Source organism: Typopeltis vanoorti, chromosome 5, assembly GCF_054136105.1.
Source record: "Typopeltis vanoorti isolate ZY-2024b chromosome 5, IOZ_Tvanoo_1.0, whole genome shotgun sequence".
In the NCBI taxonomy this organism is placed as follows: Eukaryota; Metazoa; Arthropoda; class Arachnida; order Uropygi; family Thelyphonidae; genus Typopeltis; species Typopeltis vanoorti.
In genome coordinates, this window is record NC_143553.1 from 102,951,544 (window position 1) to 102,970,437 (window position 18,894).

Consider the following 18,894-nt stretch of genomic DNA (forward strand, 5'->3'; position numbering starts at 1 on the left):
CCTTTGTTTTCCTTACTAACTGAGTCACTCCTCTGGCTTGTTCTTTATTATCTTCATGGGACTGATTATTACTGTTATTCATCTTGTACTTCCTCCAAAGTACTTTCTTTTTCCAGATTTCCTGCTTAAGATCCACATTGATCCATTTTACACCTACCTTATTCAACCTTTTGGCCTTCAGAATACATGCACATACTGATGCTGTTATGTATTTCTTTGTCAGTTCCCATGCAGCATTTATTTCCTTACTGCTCAACTCCTTGTTCCATGTTATAGCTCCAAGCTGTCTCCTAAGCTTGTCATAATCGCTAGCCTTATAATTCCACATATATCCTTTTCTCACAAAAGTCTGCATATGACTAGCCACAATACAGGTGATTACTTCATGATCACTTTCACTAACTGGAAGAAAGTGTGAAACCTATCTAACAATTACATCCTCTGATGAAATGTTGAGATCTAGAACTCTTGATCCTCGCGTGCCATTCTTTACGTGCTGCCTGAGATAGTTATCTCTCAAGAACTTGAGAAATTCATTTTCCTTATTCCCAAATGCTGTCTCTTCATTGTAATCTATACTGCCATAATTAAAATCACCCATAATAATTACTTTTCCTTTGTTCTGCATCTACAAATGTTTTTGCTTTCCCCTTCTATTTCTGTATTCCAAACCTTTTATTTTTCTATGCTTTTGGACATTTCGAGCCCATTTATCAGGATTACAACTTCTTTTCCACCCAATCGAATTATTTGTTGTAATGTTTTCAGTGCTACAATCAGATGACAAATCCGAAGAAATACATAAACGTTTTCTTGAGCCGAGCTTTCTGCTAATAAATCGTATTGAAGAACCATCAGATTCATCATTTTCCACATCCAAATAATTATTAGTCTCATCCATCTTGATATTATAACGGTATAATTTTTCTTTTTTCTAAAAGCAACTAACACTAAAATTCACAAGTACTTACTTCTGTGGCAGTTAGACTGTAACTGATTAATTATTTTACTTTTTTTGTGATGAGACAGCACTAAACAATTTACCGTTATCAAGGACTTGCTTCTGCGTTTGAATTGCATTATTGCAATGATTTACATTTAGAGTAGAGTTAATTAGATTGGCTTCTGAAATAAATTATTTATTATTCAATGGCCAACAAAAATTTTGTCATTTAGTGGTGTTAATCCTTATTATTAGGGAAATTTATTATGAATATAAAAAGTTAGGAGTCAATCAAGTGCTTTGACACTAAAATTTAAAAAAATTCAAAAAGTGGAGTTAATCGAATTGGCTTGTGAATGGCTCATATAAGTTATTAAAAGAGTTTTTATAGGAATAACACAGAAGACTTTTTTTAAATACCTGGTAAGAAGAGAGAGTGGTGTTAATCCTTATTATTAGGGAAATTTATTATGAATATAAAAAGTTAGGAGTCAATCAAGTGCTTTGACACTAAAATTTAAAAAAATTCAAAAAGTGGAGTTAATCGAATTGGCTTGTGAATGGCTCATATAAGTTATTAAAAGAATTTTTATAGGAATAACACAGAAGACTTTTTTTAAATACCTGGTAAGAAGAGAGAGAGAGAGAGAAAACAAGGGGTCACTCCTGGAAATTGTCTAAAGGGTTAGCAAGGTTGAAAGAACTAGAATTTTTGCTTGGGGAGATGTGAATGTGTGAAAAGGGTTGCAAGAGGTAGTTGCGGATACTTCACAAGTTCAAGGAGAAATATGACAATTGTGTGACGAATGGTTAGTATGGGTCTTTCACAGTCTCTCTGATTCCATGGAGATGCCTGAAAAAGTAACAATAATTATAATGAATGAAGCATCAGCTGTTGCATATCTCAGTGTGCATGGATGTCCATATGAATAGGTTAAAAGTTTTGGTAGGAAGAGATTTTAATAATGTTTCCTATATACCATGCAACTGTTGTTATTATTATTAATATTATTATTATTATTATTAACATGTGATGCAGGACTTTTACTTCAATAAACCAAATCAATATTAGTATTATTATTGGTTGGATTATTAATTAATACAACTCTTAATTATTAATTAAGATAATATATTAATTAAGATGACTATCTTGTTATACATTGTTGCATGGCAAGATAGCCATGCTGTTTCATGCTGTTTTATTAAGAAATTTCTTCCTCATAAAAAATACAGTCGAAAAGAAAGATATATGCCTTTTGTGAGTAGACTATGTTAATATCAGCATAAGAACGAGCATGTGCGCATGCATATACACACACACAACAATGATTAAATGACAAGTAATGAAACTGAACTCATCTGCACTCAAACAAATGGCACTGTAATCTAGATATATCACTAGTCCACAGATGACTGCAGAATGAATACTGCTTAACTGCTATAAAAAGGCATTCTTTGAATGTTAACAATATCAAGTACATCATTTACCTCTTCACTTGATTAAATGTGGAACCTGCATCAAAGAGATGTCTGAAATAACTAAATACTGACTCAGCTGTCAATATATTCTTCAAGTAGGGATAGTAAGCTGGATGCCTAGCAATCACACCTAAAAGTACATATTAATTATTTTAAAAGAAAATATTTAGTTGAAATATATCAATATCCTATTTAATGTAGATAATATATATATATATATATATATATGTGTGTGTGTATATATGTAGGGAGTTTTTTACCTTGGGTATAACATATGTTAAAGATACCAAGCTATTTTAAATATAGACCTGTTTTTTTACTCCATTTCCCAAGTAAGCAAACAGACAAGTCAGTCACGTTTGCGCCTGCAAGTGTTGCAAGTCTAGCTGACCCTGCAGGTAGTGCAAGTTAAAGCAACTCGTGGTAAAGTAGAATAAGCTCTGATCACTATTCTTAATATTTACCCTTAATGCAAAGCACATCACCTGGAGGAGATGTATGATGCTATGTATTAAAGGCAAGGGGCCACTACCCAGACTGGTTTCGACCTTTATTGAGGTCTCGTCAGTGGGAAGCAGGCTAAGAAATACTAAGTTTTTAAGTAATACAGAGCTTATAAATATTTTACCAAAACAAGTTACCATAAGGTGTTTTGACCTTATTAAATAAATATGTTTTGGTAAAATATTTACAAAATCAAATCGCCAACAGTGTAAGACTGGATGTAGCTTGTGTCCTCTCCAAAGCAAGACCACCAAAAACCAACATATCCAACAAGGAATATAAAGCTCTGTAGGAAATGAGGAATAATAAAGAATTAGTTATCACCAAAACGGATAAGGGAAATGCAACTGTAGTACTTAACCAAAAGGACTGCAAAGGTAAGCTTAATGTTCTTCTATTAGATCGGGCTACTTACCTCCCTATCGAATACAATCCCACCAACTCACAAATTAGAAAACTTCACAGGCTCCTTAAGAAAGTCACTTCTTGGCCTGTAGGAGTTACCAACAGATTAAAGCCGTTTAATTCTATACCCCCCCCCCCCATATTTACGGACTCCTAAAAATACATAAAGAAAATGTGCCATTACGTCCCATAGTGGATGGCATTGATTCTCCCACATACAAATTACCTAAACATTTGGCAAAAGAGCTCACACACTATACTGGCACACACCATAACACATAAAAAACTCAGCCCACTTCAAAGCTAGCATAGAAAACCTTACACTCCAACATACTGACATAATGGTCAGCTTTGACGTCTCCTCTTTATTCACAAATGTCCCACTCAAGGAAACTTTAGAGCTAATCCCAGCTAAATTTTCTCCCAATATCTCAGCCTTATTTCAGTTCACAATGAACTCAGGCTATTTCGTTTGGCAGGGAAAATTCTACAAACAAATAGAGGGGACTGCCATGGGTTCACCACTCTCCCCACCCTTGGCCAATTTCTTTATGGAGACCTTTGAAGAAAAATCGTTAGCCTTTTCCCCACAAAAACCAACCATATGGCTTCACTACATTGATGATGTGTTCGCTATTTGGCCATATGGCTCTGAAACACTTCTCTCCTTCTTAACACACTTAAACAACCAACACCCCAGAATCAAATTCACCCTGGAAAAAGAGGAAAAAAACAGCCTCCATTTCCTAGACACACTAGTCACCCGCCAGCCTAATGGAACCTTGGTTTTCTCAGTTTACAGAAAACCCACCCATACAGGCAGATACATTCACTAACAGTCCCCCCCTCACAACAATATGGAGTAGTGAAAACACTATACAACAGGGCTAAACTAATCTGTTCAAACGACTTGGCCCTAAACACTGAACTAAATCACATCCTCAACACTTTCTCAGCCAATGGCTACCCCCCCCCAAAAAAGTCCAAAAAATATTAGAACCTACAAACCACAGATCCATTCCCCCCCCCCCCTCCCCAACAAGGATTACTCTAAATCATCTCCATTCCCTACATCCGAGGCACCTCGGAAAAGATTACCAAAATCTTAAAAAAGCATGACCTGACCTCCTGTTACAAACCTTACAGAAAATTGTCATCCCTTATCCGCTCCACTAAAGACCAACCACTTCCCCTAGACCTACCTGGTGTATACCAGGTCCCTTGCAGTTGTAAACTGTCTTACTTTGGCCAAACAGGCAGGACAGCGAATATCAGAATTTCTGAACACAAGGACTATATCCGGTTTCACAAGTACAGCCATTCTGGTCTTGCAGACCATGCTCTGGATACACGCCACAGAATATGGTGGAAGAAAGCTACAGTAATACACCGTAGCAAATACAAATTCGAAAGACTATTTATGGAATCAACCTCAGCCATAAGAAATTCTCCAAACCTCAACAAATTTGGTTGTATGCAACTGCCCCAAATTTGGGAGGCTTACATCAGCAGACCTTCAGCCCAATGGCCAAGAACACCTACTTAGCCTGCTAGAGGGCACCATCAGGAATTTTAGGAGAACAATAGCTTCATCTCTTCATTCCCAGTTACTGTGTTTGTAGTGCTTACGTGCACGTGCCTTTTTTTGTAAGTTCCTTTAGAAGATGGCAACATGACGTTGCCGAAATATCGGAAAATATTCATTAAAGTATAGTTTAATTTATATCCTTAACTACGTTGTTCAATTCTTTAAGTGTTTTAATAAAGATTTGTATATAATGATTTGTTTTTGTTTAGTATACCTTTTTGCTTGCTTTTCTTTATTTCTGATATTACACATATCTTTATGCAGGTTTGGTTCAGTTGTTCATCAAGTTCATTAGATTTGTATTTAATGATTTGTTTTTGTTTAGTATACCCAGAGCCGGTGCTAGGGTCTTTGTCGCTCGCATGCAATTTCTATTTAAGCGCCCCTGTAACGATCCGGGAGTGTGTGGTTCTTTTACAATAATATAAATTTAAATTATTTGAAATTTCTTAAATAAATTTTGACAGAACAGCCACACGTTGGTTCGCAAAATGTAATGAACTGGGGGTGTTGACTAGGCAGGATAATTGTTAAAAACGAATATTCAAAAAATTCTCAAACGTTAAAGCAAATTTTGATAAAGCCACTTCACTTTAATCGTTGAATATAACGATACAGGGATTATAGCCTTCTCACTGACCCGAATCGCTAACAAAATTAAAATGAATTTTAATTGAAGTTAAAATTTATTTGAACTAAAGTTTAAAAAATTCTTGCATTTTAAAAGTTACTAAATTCTTTGTAACTTATAAAAATTATTTAAAAAATTTTACAAGTGGAACTATCTTTTAGAAAAATAAAAGAAACTCAAGATAGATGAGAAAATAAGAAAAGAATTCAAGAAATAATTAGAACATTTAATATAAGTATTCAAAAAATAACATCTTTAGAGAATAACAGAAAATAAATTAAATTACATAAATATACTTGAAATTTTTTTAATTTAAATTTTAGGGTTTATGATTTCATATTCACAAAATTAGAAATAATGGTCTTAACGTCTAATTCCGCACACATATCATTTTAAATAGCTATTAACGCCAAACTAACAAGCATTTTTTGTGACATACTTGTTCTTAAGTAGGTTTTAATCAACTTGGAAAGGAACGTACACCGCTCGCTACACTACAGTTAAGTTTATTAGTATTCTTAAAGCAATTGAAAAGTTAGGGAAAGATAAATTATTGGACACAATAAAATTAAGAATATTGAAAGGGCTTTTGAATATTTAAATTATCCTTCCGAAAAATATCCCGGAAAGCACATAACTCATCATATAGTTCTATTGCATTTACGTCTTTATTGTCGCAATCCTTCAAGAGAATCTCTAAATCGTCACAATTTTTTTTGTAAAACTTCGTTATTAATTTGTAGTAATCTATACAAGAAATTGAAATTATCCTAATATATTTTTAGTTGTTCAAAACGTTCTATTAATTAACACATTGCAAAGTCTAGAAGTGTATAAAACACATTCATTCTAAATTCATCTTCTGGCGATTGTGGCATTTCGTCATGATGCTCATAGTCAAATTATCGTGTCTTCTTTTGTCGTCGAACTTCCATACCAGTTTTAAATTCTTGTCTCCATTCACCTCTTCACTCAGTTCTTTTGCCGTTTTTAGAACTTCTTTAAAATTTGTATCTGATCGATACTCTTGTAAGAATATTTTTAAGCTTTCAATAGATTCTAAAGCAAGTGTAATGTTCATATTTTTGTCTTGAAGCATTTTACTCACAGGGTTTATTGTCTTAAGTAAATCATGCCAAGTTATAAGAGCAAATAAATTTGTAGTCCTTTATTTTAGCACATAATGTTTGTGCTTCATGCTGAATTTCTTTATTAAAATTTGCATTATTTAAAATTTCAAAAAGTGCATAATAAATTTCTCCTAACTGATATCGTAGAGGGCAAATTGCATTAATTTTACTTTCCCATCACGTTTCTGATGGCTGTTTCAATGTTATTTTTTTACGAACTTTAAAAGGATTGCCCAACGTTTGTAAGAATGAAAAGAAATTTTATATTTCTTGAATAATTGCAAAGAAACTAATTATTATTATTATTATTCAGGTCTCCATGGAGTCAAAAGACTCATCGTAGGAGGTCCTTCCTAAGAACATAAAGTCTGTCAAGACTCATCGAGGGGAGGTCCCCCCTAAGAAACACAAAGTCTATCATACCACTCTTTAAACTCACTGACCGTTCTCGCTCCCACCACTCCATCAGGCAATGCATTCCACGGTTCAATCACCCTCCATTGTATCTGCATTCACTTTGGCTGCATCGTTAATGATTAAATTTAGACTATGAGCAGCATATGGCACGTAAAACGCTCGAGGATTTTTGTTCAAAAGCAAATTTTGGAGCCCATATTTTTTCCCTTTCGTATTTGCCCCATTGTCATACCCTTGACCTTGCATGTCTTCAATGGGAATGTTCCATTTTTCCAGTTGTTCCATTATTGTTGCACATAAACCATGTCCTGTGGAATCTGATATATCTGCAAAACCTAAAAGGTTTTCTCTGATCTTGACAATTCCATTGTCACAGGAAACAAAGTGAATAATAATGGTCATTTGTTCTGTTTTACTTGCAACAGTTGTGCAGTCTAAAATTATGGAATAATATTTAGATTTTCGAATTTATAATAAACTTGTATCCCTGATTGCGTTACTTAAAGTTTCCAATATTTCATTTTGACTGTCTTTACTCAAATAGTGTACTCTATTGTTTCCTTTGTAGGGCCCTTTCAACATGATTTTCCATAACGGGATCAAACTTCGCAAACAGTTTTAGTAATCTTAAAAAATTGCTGTTATTCCTTTCATATAATTTATCAGATGATTCACGAAAAGCTAAATTTCGACTACCAAGGAATTTTATAATTTCAATCAAGCGTTCTAAAGCACTCGTCCAATGTTTCCTTTCAATTTCATACATGCCTTAAGTCTGGAAATAAATAGTAGTTTTCTTTTCTTAAATTTTTATCAAGTTCCTTCCATTTAAAGAAATTTTTCATGTGAGTTAAACTAGTCTCATATCTATGTAAAGTTGTAATTACATTTCTCCAATCGTTATAACCTTCTACAAGACTCAGTAGGTGATTCAGTTGATTCAGTAGGTGTAACAAGTTTGCAACAAAAACAAAAAACAGAATTTAAAGTTTTGGAATAAATGAACCGTGTTCTTGGAACAAGCTCCATTTTCCATTTTTCTATTATAATACGTGTTGGCAAATTTACGACCATATGTATCTCTGGGATATATTATATTTTTCTTCTGAACAGGCCCCATTTCAATTAAAACAACTCGTAATTTTTCATGAATATTTCCCCATTCACCTGGATCTTCTAAATTTACAGAGACTAACAATGTGTTAGTTTCGTGGTCAACTATAACTAAATCTTGTTGTAGTTGACTAAATCCTAACTATTTTTCACTTAAAATTGTTCAATTATCTTGTTCAATAGTTGCAATAGTACTTTCATGTAAACTGGATGATGTGCATGGTTCTTCAACTCTGATTTCTGATGTATTGAGTTGGTTAAAATCTGCATCAGAATATTTTAATATTTTAACAAATTTATTAAGAGCCCCAGTTTGTTTCTTAATATCTGCTTCTTTCGCAGCATGACGCTTACGATTTTGTGCACCAAATAACTTTTTTATAAATTTTTGATTCCATTTCTATTTTATACCCACAAGAAATTATTACACAACACGACACAGAGACGAAATAATAGTCGGCTCTACGCTACTGTCAGTGGCCTAATCAGATGCGTGCCATATGACTGGTTAACTAGCAACAAATGTTTTGTACGAAAATTCGTTTCTGTGCATAAAAACCTTTCACCATTTCACTTTAGATAGATTGCAGTAGACACAACATTCTGCAGGCTAGCATTTAGTCTGCTCTCGCTGCAAAATTGTAAACAGTCGGCTGATCAAAGAGGCAGCGATATACATTTTTTTAAAAATTTTTATTTGGTGTATCCGGCCTTATTTATTTTAATATTGACCATTCTAAGAATTTTTTGTTTTTATGATAAAAATTTTGTTTCTTAAAAATTAACTTATAAACCGTTCCCTGGCGGCGGCGCCCCCATCGTAGTGGCACCCGCCAGCCCTGAGTATACCTTTTTGCTTGCTTTTCTTTATTTCTGTTATTACACATATCTTTATGCTGGCTTGGTTCATTTGTTCATCTTCTTTATGTGCAATAGTTCTTACATTTCATGTTGCAATTTTCATGATATGCTCCTCTTTATTGTTTTGTTTACTTTTTCCAGAATCATGGTATTTCTCCTGACAACTAGCCTGGCTTTGCTTTTGAACTGACAGGTGAAAGTAATTCCAATTGCTCCAGGATAGGTTAATAGCCTGTCACTGGGTAAGTCCAGTGGTGTGGCTACTATTTATATTCTTCAGGCACTACTCTGTTAGAGAGGTTAGGGGTTATACTGCCCATGCTCAGTTCCTAATGCCTTGTCTCTACTTTTAGAACAGAGTGGACTATGAGAAGTTGAGGTTGGCATTCGAGTAGGAGAGGCTACATTTTAATAAACGCTCTCAATATATCATTGATATAATTACTGAAACTACCACTCACAATATCAATACCACTGCTAATACCAAAAACTGTTTATTAATTTTAAGTAACTGAAAATTATGCTGTAATTTTTTTCACTAATACAATATAATACTAAGCTTACCAATATTTGCAACATTTCCTTTGTCTCCACTTCGAGTATAAGCAAATTCTTCTAAACGATAACAGTGAGATCCTGTTAAAAGCTTATAATCGTTATCATATTTACTCCTTATTTCATCATTTTCATTATTTGTGATCTGTGGATATGTTGGTAAAATATAATTTTCTGATCCTTCCTCATTATTAATGCTAACCTAAAAAAAATTACTGTTATTATTATTATACAAATAATTTCAGTATATATATTTTTAAATGTCCCATATAAAAAATTAGTAAAATATGCATATACAGATGAAAATGCAGGAATTCTTTGAAAACTCAAAAATATTTATTGTACAGCCAACTCCTCTCACTACAGAAAACACCTTTGCAAAAATTTTGCACAGTATAACAAACTACTGAATCTTCTAAGATGGTCTCACAGTAGCAGTTTTTTTCTCTTTTTATTTCTCTTTTTATAAATTAAAAAAAAATAAATTCTTTAACATCTCTGTTTAAAATGCAATTCATGGTTTGCCAATGGATTAACTGGTTGGAGAATTTTCCAGCAGAAATTTGGGACTGCTCAGAATGTCAAATACCAGAAGATTGAAGTCAAGCTTCCAGGTATAAAAAATGAAATAAAGAATTTGAGAATTATAGAGGAATTTCTCTACTAAGTGTTTTCCAGGGTAAGATTTATTATTATTAATAATAACATCTGACTTCCATGAAGTCAGAGACTCATTATGGGAAGTACACACAATCACACATAAAGCTCATGCAACCTGCCTTAAATTGATTCAATGCATCTGCATTCACAACACACTCAGGCAATGCATTCTACTCACCAACCACCATCCAATGCAAACAATTTTTCCTAGCTCCTTTGCTCACACCCTCCTTATACAATTTTCTTCCAACTTATGCAAGCCTACTTGAAAAAAGGAAGAGAAACTTAGAGAAGAACAAGCCGGTTTCAAAAACAAGTGCAATACATATTAAAAATAGTACAAAACACAGCACACTTAAAATGTCTTTAAGTAACAAAAGTAAGATTGACGTAATAGAAGAAATTGTATGATACTGAAATAAAATATTTGAAATCCATTACTAAATACTTAACATACATAATCCAGTATTTATCATGGCAGCATATAGCTTTTAGAGGATCATCTAAAAAATTATATGACCACGATAATGGGAAGTTTTTAAAATTAGTAGAAACAATTGCAAAATTGATACAATAATGCCTGAACATTTACGTCCCATTCAAACATCAGAGAAAAAGAATATTGTGCATTATTTAGGAGATGACATACTGAATGAAATAATTCATATGATTTCTGAAGGTATACAGAAACAAATTTTAGACATGGTTCAAAATGCAAAATATTACTTGATAATTCTTAATACAACTCCACACATAATTCTTATGGAACAATTAACTCTTGTTATTAGATTTCTATATCATAACACAAATAAAAACATAGCAGAAATTCACGAACTTTTTTAGGATTCTGTGTTGTTGAGGACACCACTGGTTAGGGATTATATGAATTTAGTTTAAATCATTTACAATCGCTGAATCTCAATATTTCTAATTTACATGGTCAAGGATGACAATGGCACGAATATGAGTGGTAAACCTAACAGGCTTCAACAAAAAATTATTGAAACAAATTGTAGAGCTTTCTTTGTTCCATGTTCTACACACTCATTACATTTGGTAGTTCGTGATGCGGCAAAAATATCTTCCAAAAGAGTTGATTTTTTTTTTTTTGTATTGTCCAAGAATTGTACAATTATTTTTCAACACTTCTACTAAGTGATGGGCTATACTGAATTCTCATATTCAAAATTTAACTTGAAAACCGTTGTCAAATACGAGATGGGAACGCTGTATAGAAGCGATAAAGCCTCTTAAAATTAACATACATGAAATTTATCAAGCCCTCTTGGAAATAATTGAAGACAAAACTAAAGATATTGAATCAAGAGTGCAAGCTAATAATCTTGCTTTAAAAATTATGTCATTTAAATTTCTTTGTTCAATTATTATATGGTATGATATTTTAACTAAAATTAATGTCGTCAACAAAATTATGCAAAACCTTTTAATATACAAACAGTTATTCAATGTGTTGAACAAATTATAAAAGAATTAACAGATTATAGGACACATCAAAATTTTAAAAGTGTTATTAATTCAGGAAAGAAGATGGCAGATATTTTGAATGTAGAGCCAGTGTTTCCAGATATTCGAAAAAAAGAAAAGAATGTTTGGTTATGAAGTGAATAATTAACCTCTAACTATTGCAAAAGAGAATTTTAAAATACACTTTTTTTTTGTGATATTAGATAGTACTCTATCAATCTCTAACTGAAAGGTTTGTGTTGTTAAAGGAGAATGATGAAATATTTAAAATCATCCATAATGTCAATGCATTGAAACAATGGAAGGAGGAAGATATCTTAAAACATTGCAAAGATTTATACTTGAAATTAAGCAATGATAAAAATCCAAATGATCGTGATATTGATGGCAATGTCCTTTTCAAGGAACTCAAAATTTTACAATGTTTCATAAAAAAGATATATCCCCTCATTTGTTGAACTTCATATATGAGAACAATTTACATGACACGTTTCCGAATATTTCAGTTGTTTTAAGAATTTATTAATACTACCAGTAGCAGTGGCTTCAGGGGAAAGAAGTTTCTCGAAACTCAAAATAATTAAAATAAATAATGATCATAATCATTATTTATGATCAACCATAACCTAAGAATGTTTAGCAGATTTGTATGTAATATCTGTAGAAAACAATATGATGGATAGACTTAGGCAAATTAATTAAGAATTTTGTGGCATTAAAAGCATGAAGGGTACACATTTTGTGATTTTATAAGTTACACGATGTCATTCATGATGTGAATGTATTTATAAGTCTATGTATTTCTTATGTATATATGATTCAAAATTATTTTGTTATACATATAATTACATACTTTACTTTTCATATGTGATTTCCTTGTTTTGTGTGATTACTTTTGTACTTATTACTGTAATAAATATATATTATAATTATAAAAATGTTTCGTTTTTTTAATTACTTACACTGACTTTCAAGGGGAGTAATTAAAAAAAAAAAGGATCATATGCATGCTGCTGGGTGCATATGATCCACCTTTTTAAAGTTTGCACAAAGGTGGATCATATGCACCTGACAGCTTGCCAGAAAACATTAGCTAACGCTTCGGGATCCCCATGGTGTCATACAACTAATCATGGGAGTCCATCTTGGACAATAGAAAGTCTATCATAACTCCAATTTACATCAGACAATGGAATCCATGGTCCAACTATGACCCATGCAACAAAAGCCACTTCTCACCCTCTCCTATTCACCACCACCTCCTTCAGCAACTTCCAGATATGGTCTCTTATCCTTGTTCTTCCTCTTGTTCTACTAATCCAGTTCCAGTAAATACCTCTCACTAGATTAAATGTCTCAATCATGCTCCCCCAATCTCCTATTAACAAGCTGCAGTTTGCAATCCCTCATATCAGTATCTCCTCAAAGCTAATATTGTGAAGTCCCTGATATTATTATTGTTATCTTCTTCTCCAAGACTAGATCAGAGATTTATACAATAGAATCAATATTCTTATCTCTATTAGTCAGTCTTCTTAGTATTGCAGAAATTCCCTTTAACTTCACCACCTTTCAATAGGTGTCCTAAACTTTAAATTTTTATCTATTATCACCCTAAGATCATCCACTTCCTCTAGTATAGATCTACCCACTGAGTATGCAGCCTCCCATTGGTGGATCCCATTTATTTGCTCCCTCCCTCCAAGAACAAAAGCCGCTTTACCAGGATGAAATGGCTTCACATCCCCCTGCCTCTCCCAATATCCCCATGTAAATCCCGCGATAATATTATTGACAGGTTAAAAAGTAAAGGTTACAGTACTGTTCCTACAGAACCCCACTTGTGATCTTCCTCTTTCTTGACACTTCTCCCTCATACACAACTCTGATATCTATCAGATAGCCAATTTCCAATCCAATACACTGATCTCTATATGTTGTAACTTAAATATTAACTTATCATATGGCACCCTATCAAATGCCTTAATGATGCAAAAATCCCCAAAAATAGCAGTATATGCCTTTCACTCAACTGCATTGTCACTTTATTTTTAAAAAAAAAAGGTAAATTATTGAAACAAGAGTGCCGTTTAACAAATCCATGCTGACCTTCATAGATATTACCCTCATCTACCTGATTTTGTATATGACCTCTGACTAATTTTCCCATAATCTTAACAACTACAGAAGAAATACAAACTGGTCTACAATTTTTCAGTGAATTTCTGGTACTTAGACCACATGTTTCTAAACATAAAACAGGTCCATTAAAGTAAACAACGTAACCAGACAGGTTTCATAAGTCATCGGGTTACATCATCAGAAGTATAAGGCTTGTATAAAAAGACTAGAAAAAAATTACACACAGCAGATGTTATAAGAACTTCAAAACTAGTCCATATAAACAAAGTGACCAGAAAAAAAAAAACATTAAATGCAATACTGTTTTCTAGTAACTTTGTAAGTACAATGACCTATAAAATCTTCTGGTTATATTGTTTATTTTAATAAATATGCTTTATGTTTGGAAACATGTGGACTCAATACCAGAAATTAAATGAAGATTTGCTAAACCACAGAAATATTGATGTTGGTCTATAGTTTGATGCCTCAGTCTACCCCCCCTCCCCCTTATGTAACAGCAATATCTTATCCTCCTTCCACTCATTGGATACTTTCCCAGTAACTACAATTTCGCTGAACTCCAAATTAATGGAGCTGTCCACATTCTCAATTATTGGAAATGAAAAATGAAATGAATGATATGTGGAGTGATGTTAGACGTCTAGTGGAAGCTAATGAAGGTGTGCAAGAGAACAGTGAACTTTTACTCTCTTTTCTTTCCATGAACGAAAAGAGAGTAAAAGAAGTGACGTGTGATTCCAGGATAGCAGTATATGGAGACTCCATAATTAGAGGGCCAGTTACTGACAGAGTCCATAAAGTCTGCTATCTGGATGGGAGAATGAGTACGATAATTAAGGCACTGGATGTGAGGAAGAAATGTGCAAGAGAGTTAGTTGTGATTGTAGAGACGAATGATCTGAGTGGACATAAGAAGGATGTGAGGATGAATATCAAGAGACTATTGAGAAGAGTGAAAGATAACAGTGTAGTAGGAAAGGTTGTCAGTGTGTTACCTAGATTATGATGATAATGAGTTGCAACGGAGAGCCAAAATAATGAATGGTATGCTAGTGGAGCTGTGAGGAGAGGGGAATAGAGTTTGTGGATGTATGGCATGTGTTTGAGGGTAGAATGAAATTATACAGGCATGGCAGGCTGCATTTAAATGGCTATGGAGTGAGTGTGCTGGAGAAAGTGTTGCTGGATGGAAGTATAGTGTGTGTGGAAGTACAGTGTGTGATTGCATGCCAGAGATCAGAAGAAAGAGATGAAAGGAAAAATCAGGAGAATAGTACTGAAGAGACAGAAGTGCTCAGCAGTGGAAAGAGCAGTAGTGTGAGAGAGGAAGAGAGAATGGGAATACAAGAGGGAAACGGGGGGAGCTTGGGTGGACAGGGAGTCATGGCATAGAGAGAGAGAGAGAGAGAGAGAGAGTGAATGTTGTAAGTGAGAGTGAATGTGTGCATGAAGATGGAATATATTGCAATGTGGGTGGAGAAGTTGAGACTGAGCAGATGTAATGTGGTAAGCGGTGATAAAGGTGATTGGGCAGATGTAGTGGGGAAATCACAACCAACACATGGCTTGGGCAGGACTGGCTATAGACCTAAGAATGAACTACTGTGTCTGTTTACAAAAGTCAGAAGTATCAGGAATAAAGGGGATGAAATGGTTTCAGTGATTGAGTTTATTAGCCCTCAAATCATTGGAATATGTGAAACATAGTTGAATGAAGAATGATATTGTAACAGGAATAGAAATGGAAGGGTACAGTATTTTTCGTGAGGAGAGAACGGGCAGGAAGGGAGGGAGGGAGGAGAATGCTGCTGATAATAGAAGGGGAATTAAGTCCACATAAGGTAGATATGAAAGGGGGAAATAGTGGAAATGGTTATGAGGCAGTGTGGTGTAACATGGAGGTTGAGAGGAAGATTTATTTAGTTGGATGTTGCTATAGGCTTGGGAATGTGGTGATGAAATGTATAAACAACTTGGATTAGTGAACAAAGGAAAGGTAATTATTATGGGTGATTTTAATTATAGTGGTGCAGATTGGAATGAAGAGATAGCATCTGGGAATAAGGAAAATGAATTTCTCGAGTTCTTGAGAGATAACTATCTCGTAAAGAAGGGCAGCGAGGATCAAGAATTCTAGATCTCATCATTTCATCAGAGGATGTAATTGTTAGAGGGGGGTTTCACATTTTCCTCCAGTTGGTGGAAATGATCATGAAGTAATCACGTGTGTTGTGGCTAGTCATATGCAGTCATTTGTGAGGAAAAGATATATGAGGAATTATAAGGCTGTGATTATGACAAGCTTAGGAGACAGCTTGGAGCTATAACATGGAATGAGGAGTTGAGTAGTAAGGAAATAAATGCTGCATGGGAACTGACAATGAAATACATAACAGCATCAATATGTGAATGTATTTTGAAGGCCAAAAGGCTGAATAACGTAGGTGTAAAATGAATGAATGTTGAGATTAAACATGAAATCTAGAAAAAGAAGGTACTTTGGAGGAAGTACAAGATGAATAATGGTAATCAGTCACATGAAGAATATAAAGAACAAGCCAGGAGAGTGACTCAGTTAGTAAGGAAAATAAAAGTAGAGTATGAGCAGAAATTGGCAACTCAGGCAAAGAAAAACCCTAGAGAGTTTTTTTAGATATGTGGCAAGTAGAAGGAAGAATGATCATGGTAAGATGAAGTTAAAGGATGAAAGTGGTAGAATGGTAACTGCTGCAAAGGCATTGTTGAGGTATTCAGTGATCAATTTATAAGGGTATTTCATCCTGATCAGGGTGGAATCATGAAGAATTTAAGTCTAGAGGACACTGGAGAGGATGGCTTAATTATGAGTGCGCAAGAGGTATTTGAGGAAATAAATAAACTTGATGTCAATAAGACAATAGGATTTGATGACCTATCACCATGCATCTTGAGGGAATGTTTCAAGGAATTGGCAATGGCATTGGCATGCTTGTTTAATAAGAGTCTTACAACACCATAAGTTCCAAGGGAGTGGAAGAAGGGTAAAATTATTCCACTGCATAAAGGTGGTGATAAGGATGTAGCTTCAAATTATAGGCCAGTCTGTATATCTGGAGTTCTGGTGAAAGTCCTGGAGATATTTGTGAGAGGTAGGATACAGAAATGGGTTGGTAATAGCAGTAATCTCTGTGATTATCAGCATGGGTTTTTAAAGATGAGATCATGTTTCATTAACTTACTTATGTACTATATACATCGCATCTTTCTTGTTTGGGAAATGCATATACAGTGGTGTACTTTGATTTTGCAAAGGCTTTTGATAGACTGCCACAAGATAAGCTCTTAAATAAATTGAAACGGATGGGATTGGATAAAAGACTTCTGAGTTGGATCTGTGACTGGCTGTCAGATAGGTATCAGAAAGTTGCATATGGGGTGCAATATCCCGAACAAGAAAGATAAATAGCAGTGTGCTGCAGGTGGGGGGGGGGAAGGTCAGTTTGAAGGCCATTATTGTTCAATTTATACGTTACTGATATTGGGTTGGGTTTAACTAGTGATATCCAGCTGTTTGCAGATGATGCAAAACTGGGGAGAGCAATGCAGAGTTAAGCGGATGTTATTGCCTTACAAGAGGACTTGAATAGATTGCATAATTGGGCAGGCAAGTGGAACTATCAGTTCAATGTTGCAAAGTATAAGGTTTGAGATTTGGTAAGCAACAACGGGATGCAAAAGTATACATTTGGTGGAGAAACTTTAACGAAAGTAGAGGAGATGAGAAATCTAGGAGTGATGGTGGACGAGGACCAGAAATTCAGGGGCCACATTGTGCAAGTTGTGAAGACATCGCATCGGATAATGGCAATAATGCAGAGGACCCTGACAACATGCAGAAATAGAGAGGTTATGATTCCATTGTATAAGCCTTGATCAGGCCTCATATGGATTATTGTGCTCAATTTAGTTGCCAGGTTTTCATGGTGACGAGGATATGTTGGAAAGAGTCCAGAGAAGATTCACAAAGATAATAGTCAGTGGTCTTTGGAATGTGGAATACGGCAACAGATTAAGAGAATGTAAATTGCAGAGCCTCGTGAATAGGAGGAAGAGGGGAGGGGGATATGATTGATACACAAGAAAGTCAGGGGGTTATTATCGGGTCAACATGGAAGAAATTTTTCTGAGAATGGGAGAAGGAAGTAGAACGAGGGGCCACTTCAACTAGAAACTGTATAAGGAGGATTACTACTTTTCCAGGATGAAATGCCTAAATAAATGATCATTAAATAGCTGACAGGTCATTCGACCACAATAATTCTCATCATACTGGCCACACAATGAAAGAGTTCCTTAGGATTTTCCTTGGACTAGAGCACTAATCTCTCCCTGTATCCCATTTTGGTCCTGCTTATGACACTAATCACTTTCCTGGGCAGAGTTTTATATTCCTCATGTAACTGCTCTCTGCCTTTCTCTTTATACTTTTTTTCATGATCTCTTTTTCATCTGAAGTCCCTGTTTGATATCACTGGTCATCCACTTTACACCAAATCTTTTTCATTTGAGGAATACAATTTGCCATGGCTGCAGATAAATATTTCTCTTTCACAATTCCTCCATCCATGGAATTGCCCCAAGTTAATTCCTAAGATTATTATAGTTATCTGCCTTAAAATCCTCTTTTTCTTGCTTTCAGGTTCAGTTTGTTGCCGTGCCAATACTTCAATGCAGGCAGTCTGTCCATTATGTTTTTGGTCTACAAACTGGTCTTTTTGTATTTGGTTTCCAGTCTCCTGCTAGTTTAACTATTATTTCTGAGTCCATTTTATCAACATGCTGATTAGATTTCGATCATCTCTTTTTATCCATGCATTTATAGGTTGTAGTTGACATTCTTCTTAAATCTTTGCATTTTTTACTTTATCAAATTTTGTTTTTTTAACCTTTTTTTAATGTTTTCATTTCACACGTTGCATTTATTTTGTTGTATTTTCGA

The 18,894-nt window shown here is 34.4% G+C and overlaps 1 protein-coding gene across 2 annotated transcripts in view; it reads right to left on the reverse strand.

Moving 5' to 3' along the window:
* Positions 1-18,894, reverse strand: part of LOC150106701 (uncharacterized) — a 568,467-nt gene that overhangs the window by 70,374 nt on the left and 479,199 nt on the right. For both annotated transcript variants that reach the window (XM_090393288.1, XM_090393289.1), the window contains exons 15-16: positions 9,636-9,828; positions 2,432-2,552 (exon numbers count right to left, since the gene is read on the reverse strand). In XM_090393288.1, coding sequence (XP_090249414.1) covers positions 2,432-2,552; positions 9,636-9,828 — 314 coding nt within the window. The remainder of the gene's footprint in view (positions 1-2,431; positions 2,553-9,635; positions 9,829-18,894) is intronic.